The 26029-nt window shown below is 44.7% G+C and overlaps 1 protein-coding gene across 3 annotated transcripts in view; it reads left to right on the forward strand.

Moving 5' to 3' along the window:
* Positions 1-26029, forward strand: part of ERBB4 (erb-b2 receptor tyrosine kinase 4) — a 481597-nt gene that overhangs the window by 296528 nt on the left and 159040 nt on the right. For all 3 annotated transcript variants that reach the window (XM_072342440.1, XM_072342439.1, XM_072342441.1), the window contains exon 4: positions 18175-18309. In XM_072342440.1, the coding sequence (XP_072198541.1) occupies positions 18175-18309 (135 nt within the window). The remainder of the gene's footprint in view (positions 1-18174; positions 18310-26029) is intronic.

Here is a 26029-nt window from a genome sequence, read left to right on the forward strand (position 1 = left end):
GTGATTTTTATGAACCTTTCGGTTGGCACGTATTCAGCGTAGCACACTGAATTGTGAAGGAAACAGAAATCAAATGCACTGTTTGAAGCATATCATACTGGAAAATGTAACAGTAAATTGTGCTCAGAGCTGCTCGTGCTGTGCTTGTGTAATGCCAAGCTGAGTCAGAGACCACTTCTGGAACAGATATGGGGAACAGCCAGCAGGAAAGCTGCTTTATTACAAACATCTCTAAAGGGCAGTTGACATTTATCCTCACCGAGCATCATCTTCATCAGTGGTAGCATGTGAGCTGTCACAGAGAAGGGTGTTGGAAGGCAGAAGTGAGCTTGAAAGGCACAGAAAAAGCTGTAAGGCAGAGTATGGTAAAACATTTTACAAATCAGCGGGGCTCCTCAGACTGCAGTGTGACCCTCAGCCACGCAAAGGCTCCAGCACCAAGAAAGGGGAGGCACGCAGGTCCCCCTGCTTTCCAAGGTGCTCTGATTAAGGCTGTGTGCTGATGACCTCCAGGGAGCTGGTGGTAGCCCCAGCAGCCTCCCCACAGGCCTTGTTCCTGGTACTCATCCTCAGCCCCAACACAGAGGTATGGGGCAGGGTTGCCCCGGGCTCTTAAGATCCATGAGGAGTCCCTGGGAAACAGGAATCTGTTAGGAGATAACAGGCACCGGCCCTGGTAGCCGCAAGTGCTTGAGGGTGGCCTGGACACAGAGCAGGAAGCCTTAAAATAACCCTCCAGGCTTTGTGTGTGCCCAAGTGCAGCACTTCCCAGCCCCAGTGTGGCAAACCTGCTAACTGTCAACTGTAAGTGCAGCACAAAGCCTGTGGTGAGGTGTGCATAAAGAGCCTTTTTATTACTGCCACTGAATGATCTCCATCCAGTTCCACCAGTAGTACCAGCTCTGGGGCAGGCGGCGATGGAGATTGTGACAGGGGTCTTTGTGTTATTTTCTTTAATCCATACTTTACATTAGAAAATGTCATTACTGAATGAGGGCATCGTTTCTGGAAGAAACTTAACACCCCAAGACCCTCAGAGGAGCAGAAACCTCAGTTAGAAGCAGTGATATCAAGAGAGGAAATTGAGAATGCAAAATCGTATCTTCCAAGTGGCAAAGCACCGAGAGCAGATGGCTTCGGCTCAGTCTTACAAGTACTTTCAAGAACATCTGGTTCCTTGAATGCATCAGCTGCTTCACCTCTTCCTGAGCTGCAGGAAGTTTCTTGCTTCTCGCGTTGCCACCTTTCCTATGCCGAGTCCTCAAGAAAGAGCAAAATCAGCGTGCCAGCCATAATTGCTTATGCCTCTGATTAATCAAGGAATTACATCAGTGCCAATTACAACCAGCTTTATTTATGGTAGTCAGCCATAGCTTTAGGAAACACTTTGTCTGGTACAGGTTGAACTGGCCAAGATGGCTTTGTTTTGAGTCTGGGTGGTGAGGAGAAGGCTTCTTTGCTGCGTGCCCATCGGTAGTCGTGGCATTCCAGATGTGTCAGGAGGCTACTGGGGTTGCTTCAGAGTTTCAAGTAGTCTGAATTTTAGAGGAAGAAGGAAATCCCACATGGAATCTACTTCGATTTTTAGTGTCATCTTCTCAAGCCTACAGCTTTAACTTCTTCTGGTGCTCATGGCTGCGTACGATGAAAGGCAACAACACTGAAAAGAGGCAGTAATGTTAGAAGTTGTTTTCCAGTGGTTCTTTTCACCAGAAGTTGCTCTCTGGCCTTTGCACCATACCTATCACAAGTAAATGGCCCCTCATTTTGTTTTCTGGACTAGACACTTGGAAAATGTGCCCAAAATAGTCTTAAGGAAAAAAGCCTTAGACTGCCAAATACTGTAGCTGTAGCTTTCCTGTTTTAAATGTACTGACGTAGTTGGTGCTTTGGGGAATGGATTTCAGGTCTCCCTGGGCTGTTTGCTAAGTGTGTGTGTATAAGGGAGAAGGAGAAAAGAGGATATTTTGTGTTGGGTGTGTTGTTTTTTTTTTTTGTTGTTGTTTGAGCTTTGCTTTGCTTTGCTTTATTACCTACAAACCTTTGGTCATACTTAAGTAGGTACAGTGTTTGATCCAGCAGCCCATAGGAATCAATGGGAGCTTCGTTCTTGCAGCGCATCTGCGAGAGGAAGCGGCAGCACCTGCCCGGAGAGGTGAGAGTGCTGCTGTTATGAAGGGGAGCTGCTTCTCTCCTTATTGATTGAGTTATTGATTCCAGCCTCTGTGATGTCTTTTGGGTGGGTCAGATTTTATCTCAGCCTTTTGAAGCTAATGCTCCGCACCTGTAGAAGGAATGGGAGCTTTTCCAAAGTATGGAGCCTGTGCACAGCAGTGCTACTGCACTAGCTTGTACCACCTGGGTGCAGGCACTGGTGTGTTTGCTCCTGCTGCTGGAAGCAGGGGGCAGAGATGGGATGTGAGCTACAGGGCAATACTAATGGGATGCTGTGTCTCTTAGGTGGCCTCTGGTAGCCGAGGGATGGCAGGAGAAAAGGCAAGATGGGTCGTACAGCTAATGAGACTGTGTTACGGTGTGTTGGTTGTATCATCTGCCTGGATTACAGGGAGGGGGGAGTGGTAGAGTTTGAAACCGTAGGGTTTCTCCTGTCTGTAACATAAAAGCAGAACATTTCCAAGATCTGAATGCCTGTGCAACTACTCTTTTGTAGCTTATTTTTTGGGGAAATGCGTTGCTGTTTATGCTTTTGGTTATAGAATAAAAAGAAGTGTGACATTTGATTTTAAAAGCTTACATGATACGCTTGGTTTACATGCTTTGATAAAGGTATGAATTTGCATCCTTTGAGCTTTTAGCGGGGACTGTGAAGCATAGGGTGAAGTTGAGCAGTAACATTTAATCTAGAAATGCAGCAGAGACAGTTTATTAGCAGGTTTATAGTAAAACCAGGAACTGATCCAGCAGCTTATGGAGGCAGCAAAACTGGAATATCTAAGCATTTCATCTGGTCCTTTTGTTACAGCACTAGTAGCATCTTAAGGTGGAGAGCTCTTGACTGAGGTTCCCAACAGTAAGTGCTTTGTGGTTTCTCCATTTGTCTTTCATGACAACCCCTGGCACTGTGACAGGTGCCTTGTGTTTGCTGCTGCATGCCCCTCGAGAGCTTGGCAAGACAATAAAGTGGAGCTTTGACAGGTGCTAGAATAAAAGGACATCGTATCTATAACGAGGTTATCTCTATAATGTGAATCCCAGGCAGGAGCAAAGCTTTGGAAAAGACCACTTGCCTTGCATGTACCAGAGATGGGCATTTAAGCATGCGCAACAGGCTGCTGTCCTAAATGAACTAAGACCTGTGTCGTCTTGTGTCATTTTACGTTTTCAACAGCTTTTAAATTAAACCAAATCCATTAATCTTTTTTACTTGCTGAGACTTTGTAAAAGAATGACTCTTCATTCTTCTCTGATAGCTCAGCTGGAAATGGACTTTTGAAGGATGATGGTCCTGCGAGTGATAGGGAAATATGAAGTGACGGGGCCTGGTGACTTATCTTCCAGTTAGCCCTGCATTCTTTGTGGGGGGCTGGCAAAAGGCCAGTTGCAGTAAGTGCTGAAATACTGCTCAGCAAGAGCCCACGGCTCTGCCAGCCTGTATTGCAAGTTCAGAAACACTTGAGAATGGAATTTGAAGTCATTGAGGAAAGGGCACGGTTTCTAGAGGAATCAATCAGTTCATTTGCTGCCTATAGCAGATTGAAGCGTCTCTGAAATTGTGGCCTGTGAGCGTACTGCCCTCAGCTAGCCAGCAGTGGGCTTTAGGGTGAGGCAGCTGAAAGTTTCTGCAGGCTTCACACCCCATAAGCTTGCAGTCTATCTGGGATTTATCGTTAACTAAGTTGGCATTTTAATGGGAACTTCCGTGTGGGTAAAGAGATGGAAGTCCCTATAAAATGAAGCACATTTAGTAAACATACTGAGGCACAGCTGAAATGAAAACAAATCAACTCTTTTGTGGTGTAATAACATGCTACCTACACCCTTTTGAGGTTTTTCTCCTTGATTATAGGCGTTATCTGCTTCATTAATTTAAGTACTGCTGTTGTATCAATCAAGTGCTTTGCCAATTTCTAATTGCCAGTCTGGGAGCTGAGTCACTAAGTTGTCTTGGCTAGGAAGGAGTTGAGGAATGACAGTTTGGGTATTAATTTGTTTTCCTGAATGCCTTGATTATTTAAAAAACTGACACGGGATCCTTGTGCTTTAGTTGGTCGTGGTGCATTTTATTGGCCTCTTTTATTAGCCTTTAGGTGCATTTGGTACTAAGTAACTTCCGAATAGAACGTATAGCCAGAGATGCATTGCAGACCATAAAGGCTTCAGTAGTGGTAGAAATGCCGTGAGGTTACCTGTGTGTTTTTGGAATATCTTTTCAATTCAAAACACAAAGGGCTTTTAAAATGGTGAGGGTGGTGGTTGGTGGAAGGATCACAAGGCCCATCGGTAGGAATAGGCAGCCAGAGTCATTTCGAGTCGGCTGTGTGGATTTCTCTGGCTTAAACTGATAGGTAACCTCTTCTGTGTGCATCTCTGTGAGACTTTCTAGTTTACTCTCTAGCACAGTCATGGCAAATGAATGAAAGCATTGGGGAGCTGCAGCAAATCATGTTTGTAGCCTTTCACAAGTCTTATTTGTAGGGGGACTGAAGGACCTCTCAGCCTAAAAGCTGACTTTCCTTTCAAGAGGATGGGCAGGGTTCATTACAAATGTCTTCCACCACTTAGTACCATGTAAGTGCTATACACAGTCCTAAATATTTATTGTAATAATTTGTGTAATTAGAGCAGGCTTTGGATTCCACTCATACAGTAGCATTTAAGAACACAGAGTGTGTTTTAGTTTCAAGGGCACTGACATATATGCTGGAGTTTCTTGCAGTTCAGTGATTTGCAAGCAGAAGATGAAATACACAGTGGATAAACAAGCAGAAAGTTCTTAAGCTGGCACCTCCTACTATGAGATTAGAAGTTAGATTCCTTTTTTTTTAATGTATTTCCAAGCAGCAAGGGAGGAGCACAGAAGAAACACTTGTTAGCATCCCATCCCAGTTCTGCCTCACCAACTGCCTAGCCCACAGTGCTCTTCCATAGAGCTCCTCCTTGGCAAGTCCTCGCTGTAGCCCCTTAGCATCGTGAAGCACGGGACAGGTCTGCACCGTTTCACTTCAGGGTATCCTTTAGTTCAGTGCCTTACTTTCTCAGGCAAAGAGCGTTGGCTATTTAGGGAGCAATTCAGCATTACTGAAAAAAATTCAGAGGTAAAGAACATCGTGTTTCGGTATCCCTTATGTACTGAGTGCTATCTACTCCTCTTTTCATGCATCAGGGTGGTTGCAATGAATTAATTTCAGAGATAGCTATTACTGGAATAATAATATGGCATAGGAAGAGGACCTGAGAGAAAAAAGATCTCATCCTCAAATTTGCCTGTCTGGAGCAAGGTTCTGTACTACGTGGCAATAACGACACGTGCTGCTGATAAGCAAAACATTCCTCCATCAGCAGGGGGGCTTTTATCATTTTCTGATAGGCGCAGTCAGTTTGTGTATCTGCGCTCATAGCAAATTGATTGACTTCTGTAACGCTTACACCAAGGGAAATGCTTTTGCCTACTGTGGCTTCTTCTTTATTGGATTTTTAAGTTACAAATTTAATAAATCTCATTTTTAATTAACAAAGTAAATATAAAACTGAGTTGTGTGTTTAAAGGGAAAATGTGCAAGAACCCCATGGCTGAACAAAAGCATTGGAGCCTTTTTTTTTTTTTTAGCTTTGAGACATGTTCAGCCTCCTTCTTGTTCTCGACTGTCGAGAAGTATTTGATATGCTGGGAAAGGTTAATTCCTGAAAGGTATCAAAATAACAACAGTAAAAAAGTTGGAATTTCGTACTTAGAGGCGGCTGTTTTATCAGTGTCGGTTGTTCTCCTGTGTATGTGATGTGTGGCTGTGTTTTCCTTCTGCCTTCTCATAAACAAGTGCAGTAAGTACCTGTACGTTTTTAGGGGCTGTGATTGCTTTAAGCTCCTTCCAAGTATCCATGTGCCATATGGTAGGTTTCATTTGCAGGATGGGGTGCAGCCTGCTGGCACTGCCCTTTTGAAGGAGACGAGTTTAAGTCCCAGCAGGGCATGCTGCGAATGAGATGCTGCCAGCACTTCCATGTCTGCCTGCTCTGCCACTGAGGTAGAACGGGGGGTTTGGCTCCTGAATAAGAGGCAGCTACCAGTGAGCTATGTGGTGCACAGAGCTGGGCAGTGCTCTGGAGAGGTCAGCCTGTTAGATTAAGTGGTATGGCATGCACTGGACTTGGGAGGAGCAGATGGTGCTTTAGCAGCTGTTTCTCTATTGAACCAGATCTCATCTCTTGTCAGATATAGGGAAATGCAAACAAGGTTCAGGCTTGCTTGGACTCAGTCCCTTCTTCCATAACTCAGAAGCAGACTAAGAACAGCGGTCCCAAGGAGAGGTGTCAGTGCTGCTGCTGTGGTGTCCTGATGATGCTGGCACCTGCTTGGAGGGTTGGTTGGGTTTTGCAACCCAGAGCAGTAAATGTGTGAGTGCCGAGATCTCAGAGTGCCTGCTGGAGCCCTGCGTACTTTATCCCTCTTCTGACCAGTGCTGTTGAGGGTGCTGTCTCCTATCTCTTACATTGTGGGAAGGAGCAAGGTTGGAGACAGCTCTGGCTGTACTGACACTCAGGTGGGGTGCTTTACAGGCTGGAGGTAGGACAAATCTGGGCTGAGATTGCTTTCCAAGTTCCCGTTCTGGTCAGCTCTTGCTTTGCCAGCTGTCCAGCCTATCCCCTCAAGAGTCAGCTTTACACAAGGCAGCCTTGTGGGAGTCAGGGATGCACTGGAGGTGCTACTCTTCCCCTTCTGTGTGTTCTCTGCTTTGGTTCTGACCTGCACAGCGATGCTGTACTAATGCTGAGCTGCCGTGCAAAGCACGTGTTTCTCATCAGATCATGTTAAGTCCTTGAGAAGGTGGAGTGGGGCAATATTGGTTCTTGCTTTCAGGAATTCCTTTTACTCTTCCAAGCAATCCTGAACTCCCCTGGGAAGCACCAGGCAGCTTTTGAGTGAAAAAACAACCTAACATTAAAAACTGTAGAGCGGTGATGGCACTGCATGTGTATCCCACTGAGTCCAGAATGCCGCTATGGTTATAAGCAGATCTTGGTCTCACTCATCTGAGAGTAACCGGTCTTTGCAGAATGTGCATATACAGCAGCGTGCTTTCCAGAGGTCACTTGGATGCGCACTTGCCTTTGTGCCTCTCTTTGGTACAACCCAAGAGGTTCCTGCATGTTACACACTTGAGGAATTTCCCCTCTTACTGTTTGCAAGATGTTTTTATGTGGACTGTGGTTTGTGCTAATGGTTCAGCCCAGATCACTAACGTTAAATCCTTTTGGAACCTTCTTTTCCTCAGCTGCCCTGCAGTGGGGATGCGTTGCCCATATGTAAGGAGATGGTGGTGGTGCTGTGCCATTGGTTTACCATAGGCTTGGTTTCTCTGCAGCTGCTTATGTCTGAAGAGATGTCGGGGCTCAGGGGACTGTTGATCCACACGGGTCCCTCTGATGCATGGATTGCTCATACGAGTCTCTTCTGAGAATTTAGTTCTCAAACGATGTAAAGCAGGGAAAATGGAAGGGTAAGATCTTCCCACAAGCTAAAATGTGAAAGCCAGTGACAGAACGATCAAATGTAAAGCTCTGCTGAGATTTGCTGAGATCACAGTGTTCAGCCTCACTACTCTTGCCCATTCCTCCTCTGACTTTGGTCAGAGGTGCTTTGCAGTGCTGGGGTTTCAGAAGGCCCCTCATGTGCAGGAGTAGGAACCCTCACTAGAGACTGTGCTGGGAAAACAGCAGCTCTTAGATCAGTGATGGCTTTTACCCAACTCCTTTTGTGTCTGCAGTTGGTTTTCCACTGTCTTCCTCACCCAGTGGAATGTGACCTGAAAGATGATTTGGGATGGGAAGATGGATTATTTCTTCCTATGAAAATAAGAGTGCTCCAGGATGCAGCGTGTTGTAAACACCAAAATTAGTTAGACTTAGAAATGCACTGAAAGAGAAGACCTTCTTCATTGGGAGCCTTACAAGGGAGGTGCTTTGGGAGGTACATCAGCACTGGGCATGCTGTGGGGCTCTGCCTGCCTCTGCAGGCTACTCAACAAGACAATCCCTGCTGTAGGTCTGAGGGACTGGCTGCTAACTTTGACAAGCTTTTTATTTTAGTTATTTTCATTCAAACATTTACATCACATCTCATTACCTTCTCTGAGCTGTAATTAGAAATCCTGTGGAATTAAGAACCATTAAATTCATTGAGATTTCAGCCTTGGGAATTTGCCCAGAGGCACACAGCTTACGGGCCTTCATGAGGCTTGACTTTCTTGGAGCTGTCTCCCCCTCCTCTGCTTCATCCAAGCCTTTGTGAAATGGAACCATATTTTCAGTTTCACTAATTAATTGCTCTTGCCAACCAACAGATGTTTTTTAGCCTTTGAAGGCCAGGAACAGCCAGGTATGTCACTTCTGCAGCCTCATACCGACTTTGTATGCAATTTGAGCAAGAAGTTTTCAAACATTTAGGATCTCTCTTCTACTAATTTATTTACTTCTCAGTTGTGTCGATGACGATGGATTGACCTTAAAAAGCAGTGGTAAGAAAAGCCACAAAACTGAGCATGGGCAGTGTGGTGTGCAAAGAGTCAAGCTTGAATGCAAAGGAGCACTGGGAAAGCAGCTGCTTTGTTCTTCCCTCTGCTACTCTGCACTCAGCACATTGTCTGTTGTGTGCTGGGAAGCTCTTGGGCAAAAAAATATTCAGACTTGTCCTCAATACTGAGGATAGCAGCTGTAATGACAGGATCAGTGGGTCCGGGTGCTTGTGCTTCCCTCCTGTTGTCTACATTATTAAAAATGATCTCATTGAAATAGATGTCATTAATCAGTGCCAAACACAGTTTAGCTAGGATGCAGACAAGGACAAACTGCACTACTACAGCCTGCTGATAGAAAATGTTTGGGCTAGTTTAATGGCACAGTGGTGAAATGCTGGAGGCAAACCCATCCTTCTGGAATAGCGCTCTTCCACCAGCTATGGCAATGGAGTTAGCCTTGTTACTTCCCAGGTTGCCCAAGTACAGGGCAAAATCTGCCCACCATGCAATGAGCAGAGTTGTACTGTGTGCATGAGGTACACATCTCACTGCACTCCTGGTCTACTGCATTGTAATGGATAGCAGATGGAGTTCAGGGCAGTTCATCTGCTGGGGAAAGGAAGGAGGTGTGTGCTGGGAGTGTTTGCGGCTGTGTTGGTAGCAGTATTGCTATTAAGAAAGAAAGAAGAGGTGTTTTCATGACAGCTTTTAAGAAGGGAGGTAGGATGAGGCCTTCATGGAATGAAGACTGGTGGGAGGTGAGAAGACTTGTTTAACAGCAAGCAGAAGAACTAGAGAAGGCTCAAAGAGAGAGATGGTGGTCCTAAAAATGTGAATAGAGCAACTCTGAGCTGTGCTCTGTGATTAATACTGTGTCACTGTTGCTCTAGTGCCTGCTGATCCAAATGGTTGTATGGGCATGATTAAGGTGCTTATTTGCCCCTGTAAATATCTGGTTTGAGGTAATATCTTAAAATTAACCTGAATTCTGCATTTACAAAAACTATTTTTTGTAATAGCCGCAGTTTGTTTGTTGACACTGTTTCTTATATTTTATTAGGTATGCAGAACTGGGGTGTAACTAAGGCCAAGTGGTCTGTGGCCAGATGTGATGGTTGTGGATTGTGTGAGATTTGGGGCTGGAGAGCAGGTAGCAGGCGCATGTTGGCTGTGTGCCTGTGGTGTCAGTGCTTGGCAGTGTGAGCACGCTCCCCAACATCCCATCAGATCCCAAGCCTGAATGTAGTGTGTGCAGAAGAGTAAAGCAGGACTGACAGTGACCTATTTGCCATTATAGAAGAAAAGGGGGAAAAAAAAAAAAAGCTAGTTGGAATACAAGCGGCTCAGACCTTAGCAAACTTGTTAACTAACAAGAAAGGAGTGTTGATTAGAATAATCAGGTAGGCTGTTACTCAGTTTATAGGCCCTCTTCTGGCTGTGTTCAGAGGGCAGACAGTCCCAGCCCTGTGCTCTGAGGAGCTGTAGCAGAGCTGCTGGGCAGCCCCTGTGCAGGAGGCAGGCTGGCAGTTTGTCATGCACACACCTCAGCACAGCAAAGCCAGGGAGAAGCATGGGTGCTTCCCACCTCAGACAGCTTTCCATTAAAGTTCCTTTCGAAAGAGTCAGTGTTGTATCTCAGGACAGGTTGACCACGGGGCCTGGAAATGTGCGGCTGTTCTTGAACAGATCCCATATAGGGGTTTTAATATCAGCACACAGAGACTCTTTCGAGCCCAGAAAAAAAGATGAGCTGAGTTATGCAATTGCTGTATCTGGCATCCAGCTAGCTGCGTGCCAATTACCAGCCCGCATGCAAATGCTTGTACTGAAGCGCAGGATGCAGCTGGACGCAGCTCTGGGCACCCTTCCCAGAGTATTCCAAGCCACATTATGACAGTTTTGAAAGAGAAGGGCTCTGTGGAGCCAGTAATTTTTTACAGCCTTCCAGAGAATGGTAGAAATTACCACCGCATACAGATCTTAACTATTTTATTGAAGGGAGAAGGAATTTCTGCACGCTAATGCCAATCAGGATGTACTTGAGGTACTTGCACTCCAAGACAGAAGGCCATCAGTCTGTTTGCCAAGTGCACGGCCTGAGTGCCAGATGTGCTTAGGCTAGAAAGCAGGCTTCTTGAATTTGTCTGGCTGCGTGAAAAGAATCAAAAAATACACTGCCAAGTAATGTCGGAGTTGAAGCTTCCAGGGGTGCTGCAGGGAAGCCCTGCTGCGGTCAGATGCCCCCGGCCCTGATGAGGTTTGTGTTCATGCTGCAGCTTGGCTTCCCATATGAAAGGAGCACTTGGGAAGGATGCAGCAGTGGCATATAAACTGTCATGCAACATTGACTTGCACGATGCCTCCCATAACGAGCTGATTCCAGGAGGACAGGGACGTGTTAGTCTCCCTGTTTTATATCGCTGCAGATGGGAAAGATAAATTGAGAGCTGCCATTAGCAGACATGAAACATTTCAGGTTTGATCAAAATATTATTTATCAAGTGCCCTGCCAAGGAGAGGCATTTAAACGCTTGTCTGACTTAGCAGTACAGAAGTGAATCAGTCAAGGTACGTGTCCTTATCGTGAGTGAAGAAATGAACATTTTATGAAGAGAATTTTGTAATAAGTTTAGGGAAGGAAAATATAACTGTTTTGAGTGCTATTTCTCAAATTTAGTTCTCATGGTTGATGCTAAATGAAAGATGATGCTCTGAGCACCAGCTACAATGTTCCTGTCCTGAAATGGGAGGTTCTCAGCCCTGCCTGGCATTCCTTTAGGCTGCCTCTCAGGAGCAGAAACCATCCATCTGGAGAGATGCTTCCATGGCAGCACAAGCTCTGAGGGAAAATGAACCAATGCAGTGAGCCAGAAGGAGTGGCCTGGCTGTGTGTTGTCGCTGCACTGTTGCAGCATCAGATTGGTGTGACAGGTGGAGGAGCCGATGCAGATGTACAACCTCTGGGCACGGGTAACATTTCACAGGGCAGAATAAGCAGCACTGGGATCTGCTAAGTCTTCACTGAGAAATTTGGAGGTTGTCTGACACAGAGAGCAGAGTCTGTGTCATGAAAGACTGAAAGGCAAGCCTTGGGACAGCTGCTTTGGGTCATTCCATTAGATCATATCACACAGGATGCTCGCTGTTAAAGCTGATCAGACAGCAGAAATAAATGCCAGTACTGCGATATCTGTCAGAGTGTCTAGACGAGGCCTCTGGGATACTGGTGTGCTCTGTGCCCTGCAGGTGCGCCCAGCACACTGTGCATCATCTCCCCTGGCTGTACATCATCTCTGCTGGCTTTCTGCTGAGGAGTAAGGACAGGGTGGAAGGGAGGATTGTTTGGGATCAGCAGGTTTTGAGCATTTTGAATCATTGCACGCCCATGGCTGTAGCACTTCTTGACACACATGGGTGACATGTTTTTAGGTAAATGGTTTATTCTGCTTGGGTGTTTTTCATCATGAAAGTGCTTTTTCATCAGTTTGCATGTAGAACACTGTAAGGACTGTGCAGTAGGTGGTTGGCCATCATAGAATGACAAAATAACTCAGGTTGCAAGGGACATCCAAGAATCATCTGCTCCCTCTGCTCTTGCTCACGCAGCACACTGTGTGGTGACCTGCCAGCACTGCATGGGTGCATAGCAGGGGATGTCCATCTCGATGTCTGCAGTGCTTCGCTCCTAATTTGGTGACACCACAGGAAACTGTATTGTTACAGTGTTATGTTTTATACCTGTTAATCTGCCTGTCCTCCCTGGAAATTAGATAGAGAAAGCAGTAAATCATATAGTTGGCTGCTAACACCAGGACTAACATTTGACTTTAGTGATGCAATTATAATCTCCTGGAAATTAATATCCCTGTAACAGAGTCTGTGTGTTACTGTAAAGCTCCTCACCTGCAAAGTCAACAGGGTCAAACAGCTTTCAGAGGCTAGTGATGTGAGTGGGACCAAACGAATGAGGTGGGGAGCATGGTAAACAGTTACTGCTGCTTCTGCAGGTAACATCTGAAGAGAAAATGCCAGACCTAGGGCTGATCATACGGCTTTAGGCGTCTCTCCTTGTTAATTAGAACCAAGGGTACCGTGCTGCTGATGGCAGGTACCTGGTTAAGGAAAGTTGTGCTGGTTGGAGTCAGTGCATCCTTTTATTCTCCTTTACCAAGGTGGAGTAATGACTGGAGTAGGAAAACTCCATCTGAATTGGAGGGGAAGGAGATGGGATGAGTTTAAACCTGGGCTTAAATGTGTAGGGGGAGTTGAGATCTAAGTAGGCCAAAGCTGCAGTGATCATTGCAAAATGCATTTAGTCGAGCAGCCACTGGTACAATTCAATCTGTCTGGATTATGGAGACGTACTCCTTACTTTAGTACAAGCTAAGTGTATTTAGTAAAGTATATTACACTGAAGAACAGGACTGTTTCTTGTGGAAAGAAGCACATCTTAAGTTGATTGTTTTCTTTCAGATAGATGGGATGTTTTTCTGTTACTTGTTTCATTTAGCTGTTTCTACTGTATTCCGTTCTGGATGACTTTCTCCATATGCTGAAGCTCTTGGGGCCCATGCAGGTGTGCTCTGTGTGCCCTGAGGTCTCAGTAGCTGCTCAGAGCACAAGTTAAAATGGGACCCGTTAGCCTGATGCTAAGTTATGTGCTGTATGTGGTTCTCTGCAAATGGGGTAGGTGTGGAATGTGTGTTGTGTATCTGGCACATTTACCCCAAAGGGCAGGGAGATTTTGCAGCGCTATTTCTTCTTACAAAGTAAAATAAATATCATGTTAAATGATATGATGCCTTAAAATTAATAAGGTATGTTAATAAGGAGAACTCGAGGCATGCACAGAGTCAGGAATTATCTGAGCAGGTCCATGTCTCCTCTTTGAGTTTCTTTAATGTGACTTAAACTGTTAATGAAGCTGAAGATCCTTTTGGTGAGGTTGCTGAAGACAGCTTGGCCAGAGCCTGTTGTCCGTAGCTAAGTGACTCACAGGGACTATGCAGATCCATCCTCACACAGTACTGCGGTGAAATGGTGAAAAGGTAGCCCATCCAACTCAGTGAAAAGTAAGGAAATTGCTCATTCTCATTTAGGGAGCAACACAGATTTTGAAGATTTATGCTCAGTTGCTACAGCCAGCTTTCTTAGTTATTGAGCAATTGGACATACGGGCTCAGAGCCTGTGCATAACATTGAGTGCTTGTGATAGAAATAAAGAATATTTTGCTGTTGCTGTCGAGCCTTGAAACTGACTTCCAGCTAATGACCCAAGTAATCTTTACTTGAAATTGTGTAATTGAGATCGAAGGCTGCGCGGGGCTTCTAGCTGGTACACAGATTCCACATCCGTGAGCTTCTCAGTATGGTCATTGAGCTGAAATGGAGAAGGTTAAAACTCTCATTTTCATTATCAAGCTCCCCCTATCTCCCAATACAAATGTGACATTTCAATTTTACACAGCCCAATTCTTCTTAAATCATCTGTATAAAAACTTCAAACCTTGATTGATGATGGATGAGCTATTGTCTCCTAAAGCACACAGTTCTCATTACCCTTAAGACATAGCTTATTAATGATGGACCTGAAGTGCTTTCCCAGTGGGTCATGAGCAATCTACTGTGCTAAGAGATCAAAAGACTTGGTTTGGTATGAAATTTCCAGGCCAAAGCCATTTTCACAAACAGCATCTCAAGTGTTGACAGTGTTTTGAGGGTGATACGGTATCTGACAACAAACCCCTGTCATCTGGGTGGTAGTGGCAAAGCTGCAGCACTGTCAGCGTGCAGAGATGCTTTGGCTCTAGTGGAGGCTGACCTTGCAAAGTAAGTGTCATTAATATGCACTGTATGATAAGTCTGTGCAGAGAATGTTGGTATGTGGTGTAGTGTAAGAGGCAGCTGCTTCATTATAGTGGATAATTACCGTGCAAGGTATAAGGTGTCTTCTGTTTTGCTTTTGAGGTTGTTAGTGGATGTACCTAACAGTTATCTAACTAAATCCTTTCTGTTTCTCTGTCCACCATAGAGCTAGTTCTTTTCCCTCTCGTTGTGCTTCCTTCCAGTTAAGCGTGGCAGCTGGCTTCATGGGACCAGAAAGGAGCTTTTCATTCGTAACCCTCAATAAAAGTAGCAGTTTTATAACCAATTTTATAACTATTTTAGAAGTAGATCCTACTGCAAAGTAATTGCCAACAGCTCCCAGTGCATATCAACACACAAGTTATTTGCGCTTAAGGGTACAGAGCGGAATGTGAGTGTGTTTTGGCAATTGAATTCACTTCAGGAGTTGGGTAGCAGACCATGGGGGATTTAAATGTACACAAGAAAAAAGCAGCTGAAGAAAATGCCCTTTTGGTGGATGGATGAGAAGTTCTTTCCATCTCCAGTGTAACCAGATGATGTATGTGCAGAGCTACTGTCCATTTGTGTCTGAAGCTTCTGGTGGCTGGTAACGCATTTCCAATGACCCCACTCAAACGTAGAGCAAATGCTTGGATTTTAGCCCCTTTTTGAACATAGCAGACCAAGTATAAGCTGTACATGTTGTATGTCTCTGTGCCTCTATGCAAGTAGATGTTTGTGTTTCATGGCTGCCAGAGTCTTGTATGTGTTGTTGCTCTGCTGTTGGCATTGTAAGGTAGGTTACCAGAGTACCTGGTAATCATTCTGCTTCATCTCCTGGCTAATGGAAGCCAGAAAGTAGTAGATAACACAGATAATACATTTCTGATTGCAGTCCCTGGATAAATAACCATTTAACAGAATTTTAATAATAAGTAGATGTAAGCTCCCCACAATCATTTGGCAGCTCTCCACACAATAAGCAAAATAATGACAGCAGTCAGTGGTGAGTGTGATCACTGCTTTATTTTCATGTATCTTGGATGACAGCATCATACTGCTTTTAAGCCTGAAGAGTAGCTCTAATAAAGAAGATTTTTTATTATTATTATTCACCTCAGAATCAACTGGCAAAAGGCCGTGGAGCTGCTCCTTTGCTCAGAGCACCAGCTGCAGCCCTGGTGCCAAAAGTGCCAATGGTGAGGCTCACACGTGGCTCTTGGCAGCTTGCAGGAGGGCTTGCAGGATCACCTGCCCCTCATTTCCTGGAGAGAGCTGGCAGGGCACATGCTTCCAAATCCCCTCTTCGGGCTCTGTGTCTTAAAACAGTGTGGGAACACACATAGTTCCATGCAGCTCCATTTCAGGTAGCAGGGTTGGGTCTGGATTAATCGTGTTCTGGTGTTACACAAAAGTTGCAAGTTGCATTACCTCTGTAATGTATTTAAAGTGGATGCTGCTGTAAGTGGTGCTTGTTCATGCATCTTCAGCAGCCTTCAGCTTCATTCTTTGCGGGAGAAATCAAGCCCATGGGTGGATGTGTTGTTCTGGCCACTGTCTGTCCTTGGCAGGGCTCAGCAGGAGGGCTCTCGTGCTGCACAGGGGAGGAAAAAACTCTCTTGTGTCTGCCTTCCTTTGCCTGCTCATCTGCATAGCCAGAGATCCCTGCCTTGCTCCTCCTGTTTATTGTTTAACTTTATCACCCGCTTTCAGCGCTGTAAATTAAAAGGAGATGATGACTTTACGATGATGAGTTCATTATACAGTAACTCTTTTGTATATTGATTGTGTTTGTGCTTCATTTGCTTAACATGTGCCAGGGTTTATTAGGTCTTTCCAGGCATTGTTCATGCTAAGAGAGGGCACACAAGCAGCAGATGAATCTGAGTTTGTTAATTCAGTGTAGCCAATACATCTGTGCTGATTTACACAGGCTGAGAACTCTGCATAAAGAACTGTACAGTAGCAAGTGGGAAAAGGGAGCTAGAAGGGGGCTGAATTTACATCCAACAGAATGGGAGGAGCTGAGCAAAAGCACATTATGGATTGTACTGAACGTGGAGTTTATGGCCATTTAACACCTGTAAGAGCCCACCTTATCCGCTACGATTCAGGTTTCTTAGCATCTCACTGCATGAGCAGACCTGTAGACTTGAATCCTGTCACCTGTGAGAGATGCTGTGGATTGGGGCAAACACAGTTCACCCTGTTTTGGGGGCCAAATTATGAGGAAAATTTTAGGAAATTGAGGAATATTTTAGAGCAAAACAGTGCCTGATACACAAGAATACATCCAAGTTTCTTGGAGGAAGCAGAAGATTTGATGGGTATTGTCATGAGTGAATGCTCTACAAAGCAGAAATGATGCCAGCAGCAGGTGTTCAGGGCACTGGCTGACAGTGGCACTATTTGGAGTCACGTGCGAGTGTTTGAGAAGCTATCAGGGTAGATTTCTCCATTTTTTCATGGCTTGTTAGATGTTATTTTTAATCAAAATCTGGGCCATTGTGGATTAGCTGATCCTGTGTGTAGCTGGGGCGACACGGAGAAATCAGCAGTAATCATGTTTTCAAGTGTGCTTCTGCGTCCTACTTTGTCTCCAGAGCAGAATTGCTAGCAGATGCTGGGCGGCTGTGGGGTTTTTTTCAGGGATCATAAGAATATCATACAGCCAAATCATCGCTAGAACTCTAATCTGGGCTCTTTTTTGTATAAGATTATTAATATTGTTGTTGGTTTTGTTTTTAAGCTCCTTTTCAATGAAAAGCCAAGCTTTCTGAGAAATAGGTATCAATACTCTGAACTGATTAATATGGCAGAAGGATGTATTTACAGATGATCCTTTATTTAATATGTTCTTGTATTGGGGGCTGCCTGCCCTGCATTCTGTATCCTGCATGCTCTGAAATGTTAAAAGAAAAGCACAGTAACTCCTGTGTTTGTCAATGTTGGTGTTCCCACTGAGGCTTGTAAGGCCTTCTGTGGGAGACGAGGACTATCAGCACACCCAGTCATTGCCACAGTGCTTGGGATGTCAGTGTAAGAGGTGAGACACTTGTGGCCACATGGCACCACTTAATGTCATCGGGTGGTGCCATAAGTAACCAAACTTCAACCTTTCTTTGCTCAGCTGTGATCTTTTGTCACTAACTGGTGGAGGAGGCTTCAGCCTGACAGCTCCACCCTCCTTACTTACTCCAGGATGAGTGTATTCCTACCTCAGAGGGGCTCATCAGCTTATTCTGTGTTATAAGTGTCCATATGTGTTAATGAAATGGGGCATGGTGTGACTGCTTGTGTGTTTGGAAGGCACTTAAATCTTGGGTTTTATTTTACCCACAGATAACACTACTCTTATACACCTGAATACACTGGAACAGCACAGAAACCCAGTCAGGAAGCTATCAGCTGTGTGCCTGTCTTCATCAGGTTCATTCTGCATATAAACAAATAGTTCCTGATTGTAAATGTTGTGTGCTATTTACCATCTTGTTTTCAGCGTTAGGTGAGGTTACAGCGTGAATCTTCATGTTTGAATTCTGTACCCTCTCCCTCCCATGCACAAAGCAGCAGTAAACTTAATTAGCTGTATGCCTGAAGCCTTACAACTATGTTCTTCTGTTCTTTTGTGCAGAAATACTGAATGGAGGGGTGTATGTTGGCCAGAACAAATTTCTTTGCTTCGCGGACACCATTCATTGGCAGGATATTGTGCGTAACCCCTGGGCCTCCAACTTCACTTTGGTTCCAACGAATGGCAGCTCGGGATGTAAGTACCGGTTTTATTCTTTGTCTTGTCATGGGCACAGCGTGACGCAGTATAAATATGACCATAAGTTTGTTCCTGATCCTTTGTTACAAAGAATTGTATTTGTAATTCTTCCCCTTTTGCTATATTCTTCCAAGTTTGTATGATACTTAGAAGAACACATCCTAATCTTCACTAATCACCGTATACATAGAGAGCATTTGTGAACGTATTGCATATTTTGAGGTTTTTTTTCCTCATCTACTTTCTTTCTTGTGCATATTCTTTTATTTCTGGATATTTCTAATACCACCATACTGCCTTGGCAGCACAGACATTATTGTTTGTTTTGGAATTGTTCCTACAGCTTAGTCTGGTCCTTGAGTCACAGTGTTCCGCCTATGGCATCGTAATTAGCTGCTGGAGTAATTATGGTACAAGCTTGCAGATACTCGCACTTGAAATAAGAAAGGAACCTGAAAGAAATAGGTCTTCTGTTATCTGGTGTGTATCTGTGAAGAAACAATTCGTAAAGAGTGGGGTCGCCTTCACAGCATCACCAGTATCTCTGGGTTTAGTATGCTCTCTGTTTTTAATGTTCTCGTTTTCAAGTTGTCTGTATGTTGTCATTAATCTACTTGATCTGTTTCTCCAGTTCCATTCCCTAGAGTTATTCACCTTTAGATGGTACTTGGAGCAGTAATGAGTTGTGGTGAATTCATCAGTGCTGCAGTGATATGAAGTGGTTAAGTGAAATATTTCCTAACATAGGAAAATGTTCTCAAAACGCATACCATACTCTTAGGATGTATTTGGATTGAAGTTCAGGTATAGGCTGGGAGGAATCTGTCTGATGATTGAATGACACCAGAGCAGATGTTGTTGTGGGCATTCCTGATACAAGGCTGTTCTGGAGCACTTGCTACATCCTTGGGTGTCCTGCGTGGATGTGTAAATCACTGATTGTCTCCTTAGCTTCTGCAGCAGCTGAGTAAGACCTTAAATTCTTCAACGCTTCTGTTAAGCGTTCAGAAAACAACAAACAGCCTCTGGGTAAAGACTTTTTGATGGAGTTCCCTAATTTTAAGCACAAACGGGTTTCTAACCAACTGCTTCATGTTCCAGTTGTTTTCTGTAAGGACGGCTTGCTTTTGTGTGTCTCACCTGCTGCCCTCAAAGAAAGAGCACAGCTACTTGAGACACAGCTTCCTGTGGGAGCCTGCCAAGCTCCTCAGTCCTCATTTGCCAGCTCCGGAGCTGAGCCTCAGCTCTTCTGCCTTCTGGCTGCAAACCTGACACAGTTGCAATGCAGCCAGCAACCTTATTTGCATATTAAAAAGCTCATCACTGGCAATGATCAGTTCTGAGCAGAACTGATAAAACCTTAGAAGGTTAGGGAGTGCCTGTACCCTTCTATGAATCTTTACTTCAACTCAAAAGAGACTTGGTTGTTATTCTGTTTTGTTCTGTTGGGCTTTCTCATAACCTTTGCCAGCTCTTCCAGAAAATGCTTTTTGCAATAGCAAGGCAATAAGCTCTTTTAAAAGAGCAACCAACATCAATACTATCCTTCTGAGCTAGCAGAAGTTCTGCTTGTGACTCCAGAGGAATCAGAACGAGGTCAGTGCTGAGTACTTTCGGAATCACCACCGGAAAATAATGAAGGTAAATGTAGCTCCCCCTACAGGATGAAAGAGAATATGTCTCTCTGTCCTATTTACTGGGGAAAAGTAAAAAATTGTTTGTTTTGAGCTGTGTTCAGACATGGGGAGCTTTGCTAATTGTGCTTGATAAAACTGATAGATAGCATAATGTAAGGGGTGACTTGTGTATAATGTACACAATAGCATAATGTAAGGGCTGCCTTGTGAGGCATCTTCATTAAGACAGCCACCCAAATCTTGGTTCTTTTTCCATCTTTGAAATGAAGCAGAGCCCTGTAGATGGTTTTTAATTTAATAAACATAACTCTCCTTCTCCAAGAAACCAGCTAATCTCAATGCTATTCATAAGTGCTGTGATATTTGGTTTAATGAACTAAATTAGTTATTTCTCCACAACTTATGTAGGTGAAAATCTGAAACTCGTTAGATGGAAACCAAACAAATGGCTGAGATGGCTTTAAAGTGTTGTTAAAGGTTTTAGGAAACAAAGAAGTTACACAAAGAGATGACCATTTAAAAACACCTAAGATTAAATACCTGTGCATGTGTGTATGTATTTCTCACACATAAACTGTGTGTATACACACAAGTGTATGTATAATATAAGACTTCAAATCACTGTAAGAATGGTGGAACGTTATTACTGTGACCTGTCAAAAGGTAGGAGAAAGGGAGTATGTTACACTGGTAGTTGACAGAAGAATTAAGGCAAGTTATGTGTGTTGGTACAGAAAATAAAATGAACACTGAATTATAACCCTTCTCATATTTGGCTCATATATCACTTTTCAGACTCTGCAAAGCAGTGCGGGTGCTTGCTGGGCTCACCCTTACTGTTTTTCCACTTCTGCAAATGATACTCAGAGAATCACAGAGTCTTTAGTACTTTTCTACATGGGCTATGAGTCACATGTTTTGGATCCAGAATATATTTGTCCTGTTTATTGCACATGAATGTATTACGCTGCCTGAAGTCTCAGGTGCCTCTGTCAAATGTGAATCTCAACTAAGTCCACTGTAACTTAGTGAGTACATGTTGCTCTGCATTACTGAGAATACGCTAAGTGCCAGAGATATCAGGAAGGCCCTCTGGGACTCTCTGTCAGATTATCTTGGGAAAAAAAAAAGAATGTTTTTTACTGCTTATCTGAAAACTTTCACAGAAGGCAGAAAAGGTCTGTCAGAGCAGCTGTGTCAGTGTGTGAATGTAAATCTGCCAAATCTGCTGTGTCAAGTTCAACAGAGGCAGTACTAGGAGGAATTCAGGGAAGTCTGTGTAAAGGTGTTCATGTCAGATGGGGTGGATGGGTTGAGCTGCGTGACGTGTGTGGCTCTGAGTTGCAGGAGTAGAGGGAGAGCGTGTGCCCCAGGAATGGTTAGGGCTGTTGCACTGTGACCGTCTCAGTGTGCTCTCTGGCAGAGAAGGTTGTGGGACCAAGAGAATGCTGACTGGCGTGAGCTTCAGAACCAGATAACCAGTGTCTCGGCATTACTAGCTTTGTTTCTGATCACTGCTAGTGGACTTCATATCTCCCCTGAATTGCTACAGAACATGCCCCCCCCCCACTTCAGAAGTGCCCAGAGCACAGCACTTCCCAGGTTTTTGGCTGTGCCAGACTGTACTGCAGCAGGTTTTGTGCACCAGCCCTGAGCTCCTCCATCCGTATCCTCAGTGCAGAGGCCCATATTAAAGCTGCTGATGCTGCTCTCCTCCCCAGCCACACGCAGCATCTTAGAGCGGTCCCACTTCATGGAGGAGGGCACATGCAGGCCTCCCAGCCGCTCCACAGCAATCAGCAGATGAAGGAGACGAAAGGGTAGAGTAAAATGAAAATGCTTTGAAACAGAGCTAGTGCTTGTTCCGTACCTTAGATCTGCCAGCTCTGTGCATGCCTCCTCATTTACATCAGAGCTAGACAGAAGAGAATTTGGTCAGTGTGCTCCTGGGATGCTGTGCTCTCTGGATGCTGCTCTTCTGATTCCCTTCATCGCAGGCTTTCATTGTCATTTCAGCGTTAAGAAAGCAGTTGAAAAGGCCATAGTGTCTTAACTACTGCAATAGAAGTGCTGCAGATGTATGAATCCTAAATGCTTCTTCTCCTTTTTCTTTAGCCTGGAATGTATTCTACCCATTGCTTCATGCTCTGATCAAATGCATGTGGAAAAGCTCATGTTGGAAACCTCTGGATTACACGCTCATACTGCTAAGATGACTGTGGCCAGTGGCTCTGTGTGTACTGCTGCCATGCAATCCTCATGTGCACCAGGGACCCTGTGTGCTTCAGCTGTGTGAGGGCAGTTACCTCTGTGCCTGGCATTCTGATTCATACAGTGAAATAATGTAGTATTTACTATTGGCACAGTGTTTTCTTACTCATATATTGTAGATGGAGCTTCTCTTCCAGGTACCTGAAATCTCAAAATTGCTTAACCAGGAACAGTCGTCCATTTAGGTGTATATAAGTCAGTTTGTTACTCCCATACTAAAAACCTGTCCTTCTGAAAATAGGCTGCAAACACAAGCAATAACTCAGCTAACGTGTGGCATTAGCTAATGCCACAGTTTGCAAGAGCGTGTTCCTCTATTGTTGTATCCATGTTGGACTTGTTCTCCATTATGTAGGTAGAGGCCTGCCCTTTGGAGCTGAAAACCCAAGGTAGAGCTCCCAGCAAGAAATAAAGCAGGGAATAAGGGTCAGGCTTGTCTAAAATGACTCTATGTTGGTAGAACTCCTCCTCTCTGCTCAGCTGGCGACAAAGTGCATTGTGTCAGTAAGGCTGACTGCTTTCATCTGTGCCCTCTGTGTCCTTAGCCACCCCTTGGTGTGATGGGAGCCCCCACGTGCCTGCTGCAGGTTGTTACAAGGCACTGTTCAAGCAGATTTTTCAATGGAGCTTTGCTTTGGAAGTTTTGTTTGGCAGGGAAGCCTTAAGGGTTTGAATGGCTGAGCTGGGGTCACTGTGCAGCAAACAGCATAGGTTCAAATAATCAACAGTGTGTTTAAAAGTGCTGAAGTCTATAGGTGCATATTCATGATGGAGCTGGGAACTTTGGATAATAAAGATGAAAAGATTACTTGCTATTTTTGGGGGTAAAAAATCAAACAAGCTGCTTTTTAGTAAATGATTCAGAAGAAATACTAGATAGAAGTTAACCAGTGCCCAGCTTCAGCTGAACTTGCAGCATTAAGCATGAATTAAAGTCTTGTCCTGAGCTGGAGTTTGTGCTCAGATCCTGTAGTGCACTGAGATCCACAGAACTTTTTTCAAGCAGAACAGCTTTGGTTGCTTGTTGTTCCTAACCTGGTACTTCTCTGTCTAATTGCAGCCGGTAATGCAAAGCTGCAGTTCCAGAGCCAGGCAGTAGTTCTCCATTCTTGCCATGATGCATGTGAAGAAAAGGCTTGGTCTTCATCCACATACCCGTGCTTCAATAAATCCTGCAGTGTGTTTGAGGAGGATGCTTCTTTAAAGTTTCTTCCCTCTCTTTTACCTATTGATTCATGGGTTTCTTAAGGGCAAAAGAAGCCTTCGGACACTGCAAGCTCTGATGTCCTGCACTCCAGTGCCCCAAAGTACTGCCCGCTTGCCTGGCGCTGAGTCGGTACCTTTCCGAAGCACAGCTCGCTGCCCAGCCTGGCTCCTTGTGGAGGTGGTGACCATCCCTCAAGAAGCTTGTTACCTCCCTGCTGCTAGCAGAAATAGTGCTGGGTGCCTTTATTTCTGATTTGAACACAGATGCTGCTGCCTGTTACGTATTCTTCAGCTTAGCTCCAAGAGCTCTCGAGTACCCTGCATTTTCTCCCTGCAGCAGTGGGATGCACAGTGTAATCAGCTCACCTCTTGATGCGATTTTCATAAGCTAAATAGACAGAGGGTCTCATGGCTTGCACTGTGAGGCTTTTCTTTGCAGCTCTTGAATAATTTCAATTGCTCTTCAATGTAAAATATTTCTCAATGTTCTTTCAGAATGGGGAAAGTGAGGTGTTTTATCATGGATTTAACCATAACTCTATAAAAGTGAAAATTGTATCCTTTGTATTGAAGCTTCACGTGAGGAACCTGGTAATCAATCCATTCTGACATCCGTGTGTTTCAGACAGTCCCTGTTTTCCATAAAATGAGGCCTGCACAATGGAACAGTGAAGTCCTACGGTTGGCTGTCAGAAAGATGCTTGGCATGAGGGCTCAGCTCACAGCCAGCCAAGCCAGCCCTGTGCTGCTGCTGCCCTTCACTGTCATCTGCTGGGGTTTCAGGCTTCCTGTCTGCTACGTGTTTCAGTGCTTGAGGTTTCCAAATGGTTTCTAAACTTTTGTCTGGCTTGTTGACAAGCATCAGTCCAGGGGAGATCCCTGGGAACCACACCCCTGCTATGCTGTATTAGGTCTTACAGCTGCTTTTGGGGAGCCCTCAATTAGCTGGTTCTTAATGTGTTTTTCAGGTGTTCTGTTCATGTTGAAACATACAGACAAACCTAATGAAGTGTTTACTGTTCAGAAGGAATAGAAGATGAACTAGCCAGTGTCGTAGTGCCTTACGAAGTCAGCTCTCAGTTGTTCAGCAGCAAACAGTTAAGGCTGAGGTTGGCTTTACCTGCATGCACATACTTGGATGGGGCTGAGCTGTCTGACGTACTCATCTCTGCATGGCGTGCATTCAGTTGAATGAGTTATTGCTTTTCTCCTCTTTTCCTCTGTTACTCTCTTTGGGAGCTGCTACCTGCCATGCTGCCCCTGCTAGTACTGTTTCTAAAAGGATACTTCTTAAAAATGTTGCAGAAATTGTAACACTTGGCAAAAACGTAGCTTAGTAAAACTGTTTCTTTATGTCAGACTACTTCAAGGTCTGATGGTAGCTAGCCCTGGTTTAAAACAAGCTGTGATGAAATTAATATAGCCCTAATTAAGTAGCACCTTAATAGAGGCCTTGTGTTGTTTGCAGAGCACAGTAACTCGCTGGTGATATTGATAGGTGCAGTATTACCTGGAAATCTGTACTTAGGTCGTCCCATGGGATATTTAATTCTGAAGTAACTACGTGATAGTTATGGCTACCTCTGATCCTGGCAGTCTGTCCCAAAGGTCCCACCTTCCACACGTTCTCAGTGATGCTGCAGCTAAGTATGTCGAACATTACACGTGCAGACCAGCGTTTCTGAGCAGGCTTTCCAAAGCACTCTTGTGCTGGGCCACATCTCTGGTCCACTACCAGTGGGAAGTCACCTTGGTGACTTGGGGAGTCAGGTAGCAGCGTGGTAGCAAGGATGGAGTCCTTTTGGGTAAGCATCTGGCTGATGGGTTGGGCTCAGAGGGTTATAGTGAATGTGGTTATGTCAGGCTGGCAACCGGTAATTAGCAGGGTTCCCCAGGGCTTCATTTTAGGGCCAGTTTTCTTTAATGTTTTCATAAATGACTCAGATGCAGAACTAGAAGGTGTTTTGACCAAGTTTGTTGGAAATACTAAATTGGAAGGAGTCGCTGACTCGATGAAAGGTGGGAAAGCCATGTGGAGAGATGTAGACACATTAGAGACCTGAGCAATCACCAAGTACATCAAGTTTAAACATGAGCTAGAGCTGGATTCTGCACCTGGAAAGGAGCAATCCTGGCTGTCTGTATTCACCCCAGACCAAGGGATGAGATGCTGGAAAGCGGGTGTGCTGAAAGGGATCTGGGGGACATGGCCCCAAGCTGCTAGAGCTCAAGAAGTATCTGGATGGTTCTCTCAGACATATGATGCTTATGGTTCCCTTCCAACTCAGGATACTTTGTGATTCTTTCCCTTGTGTGGCACTGCAAAAAGAGCGCTATCAGTTAGCAGAGCCCCATGAGAGCTGAATGTGGTGTGGATTTAAGAGCATGGGAGGCTTTCCTTTAGACCAGAGAGTGCCTCCTGTTACAGGTGGAACAGTGAACATGTGTCAGTTGGAATCAGTGGTACCCAGCCACACGTGAGGTGACTGTCTTTTGTCCCATTATCTTGCAAGCTGTTTTGTTCTTGGAAGTGCAGTGGTACTGCTCTGAAAAAGGCCACAGTAACAGCAGTGTTTCTGTATTCTGGCTGGAGGAAAGGAGCT

This window comes from Excalfactoria chinensis, chromosome 7 (genome assembly GCF_039878825.1).
Source record: "Excalfactoria chinensis isolate bCotChi1 chromosome 7, bCotChi1.hap2, whole genome shotgun sequence".
Taxonomy (NCBI): domain Eukaryota; kingdom Metazoa; phylum Chordata; class Aves; order Galliformes; family Phasianidae; genus Excalfactoria; species Excalfactoria chinensis.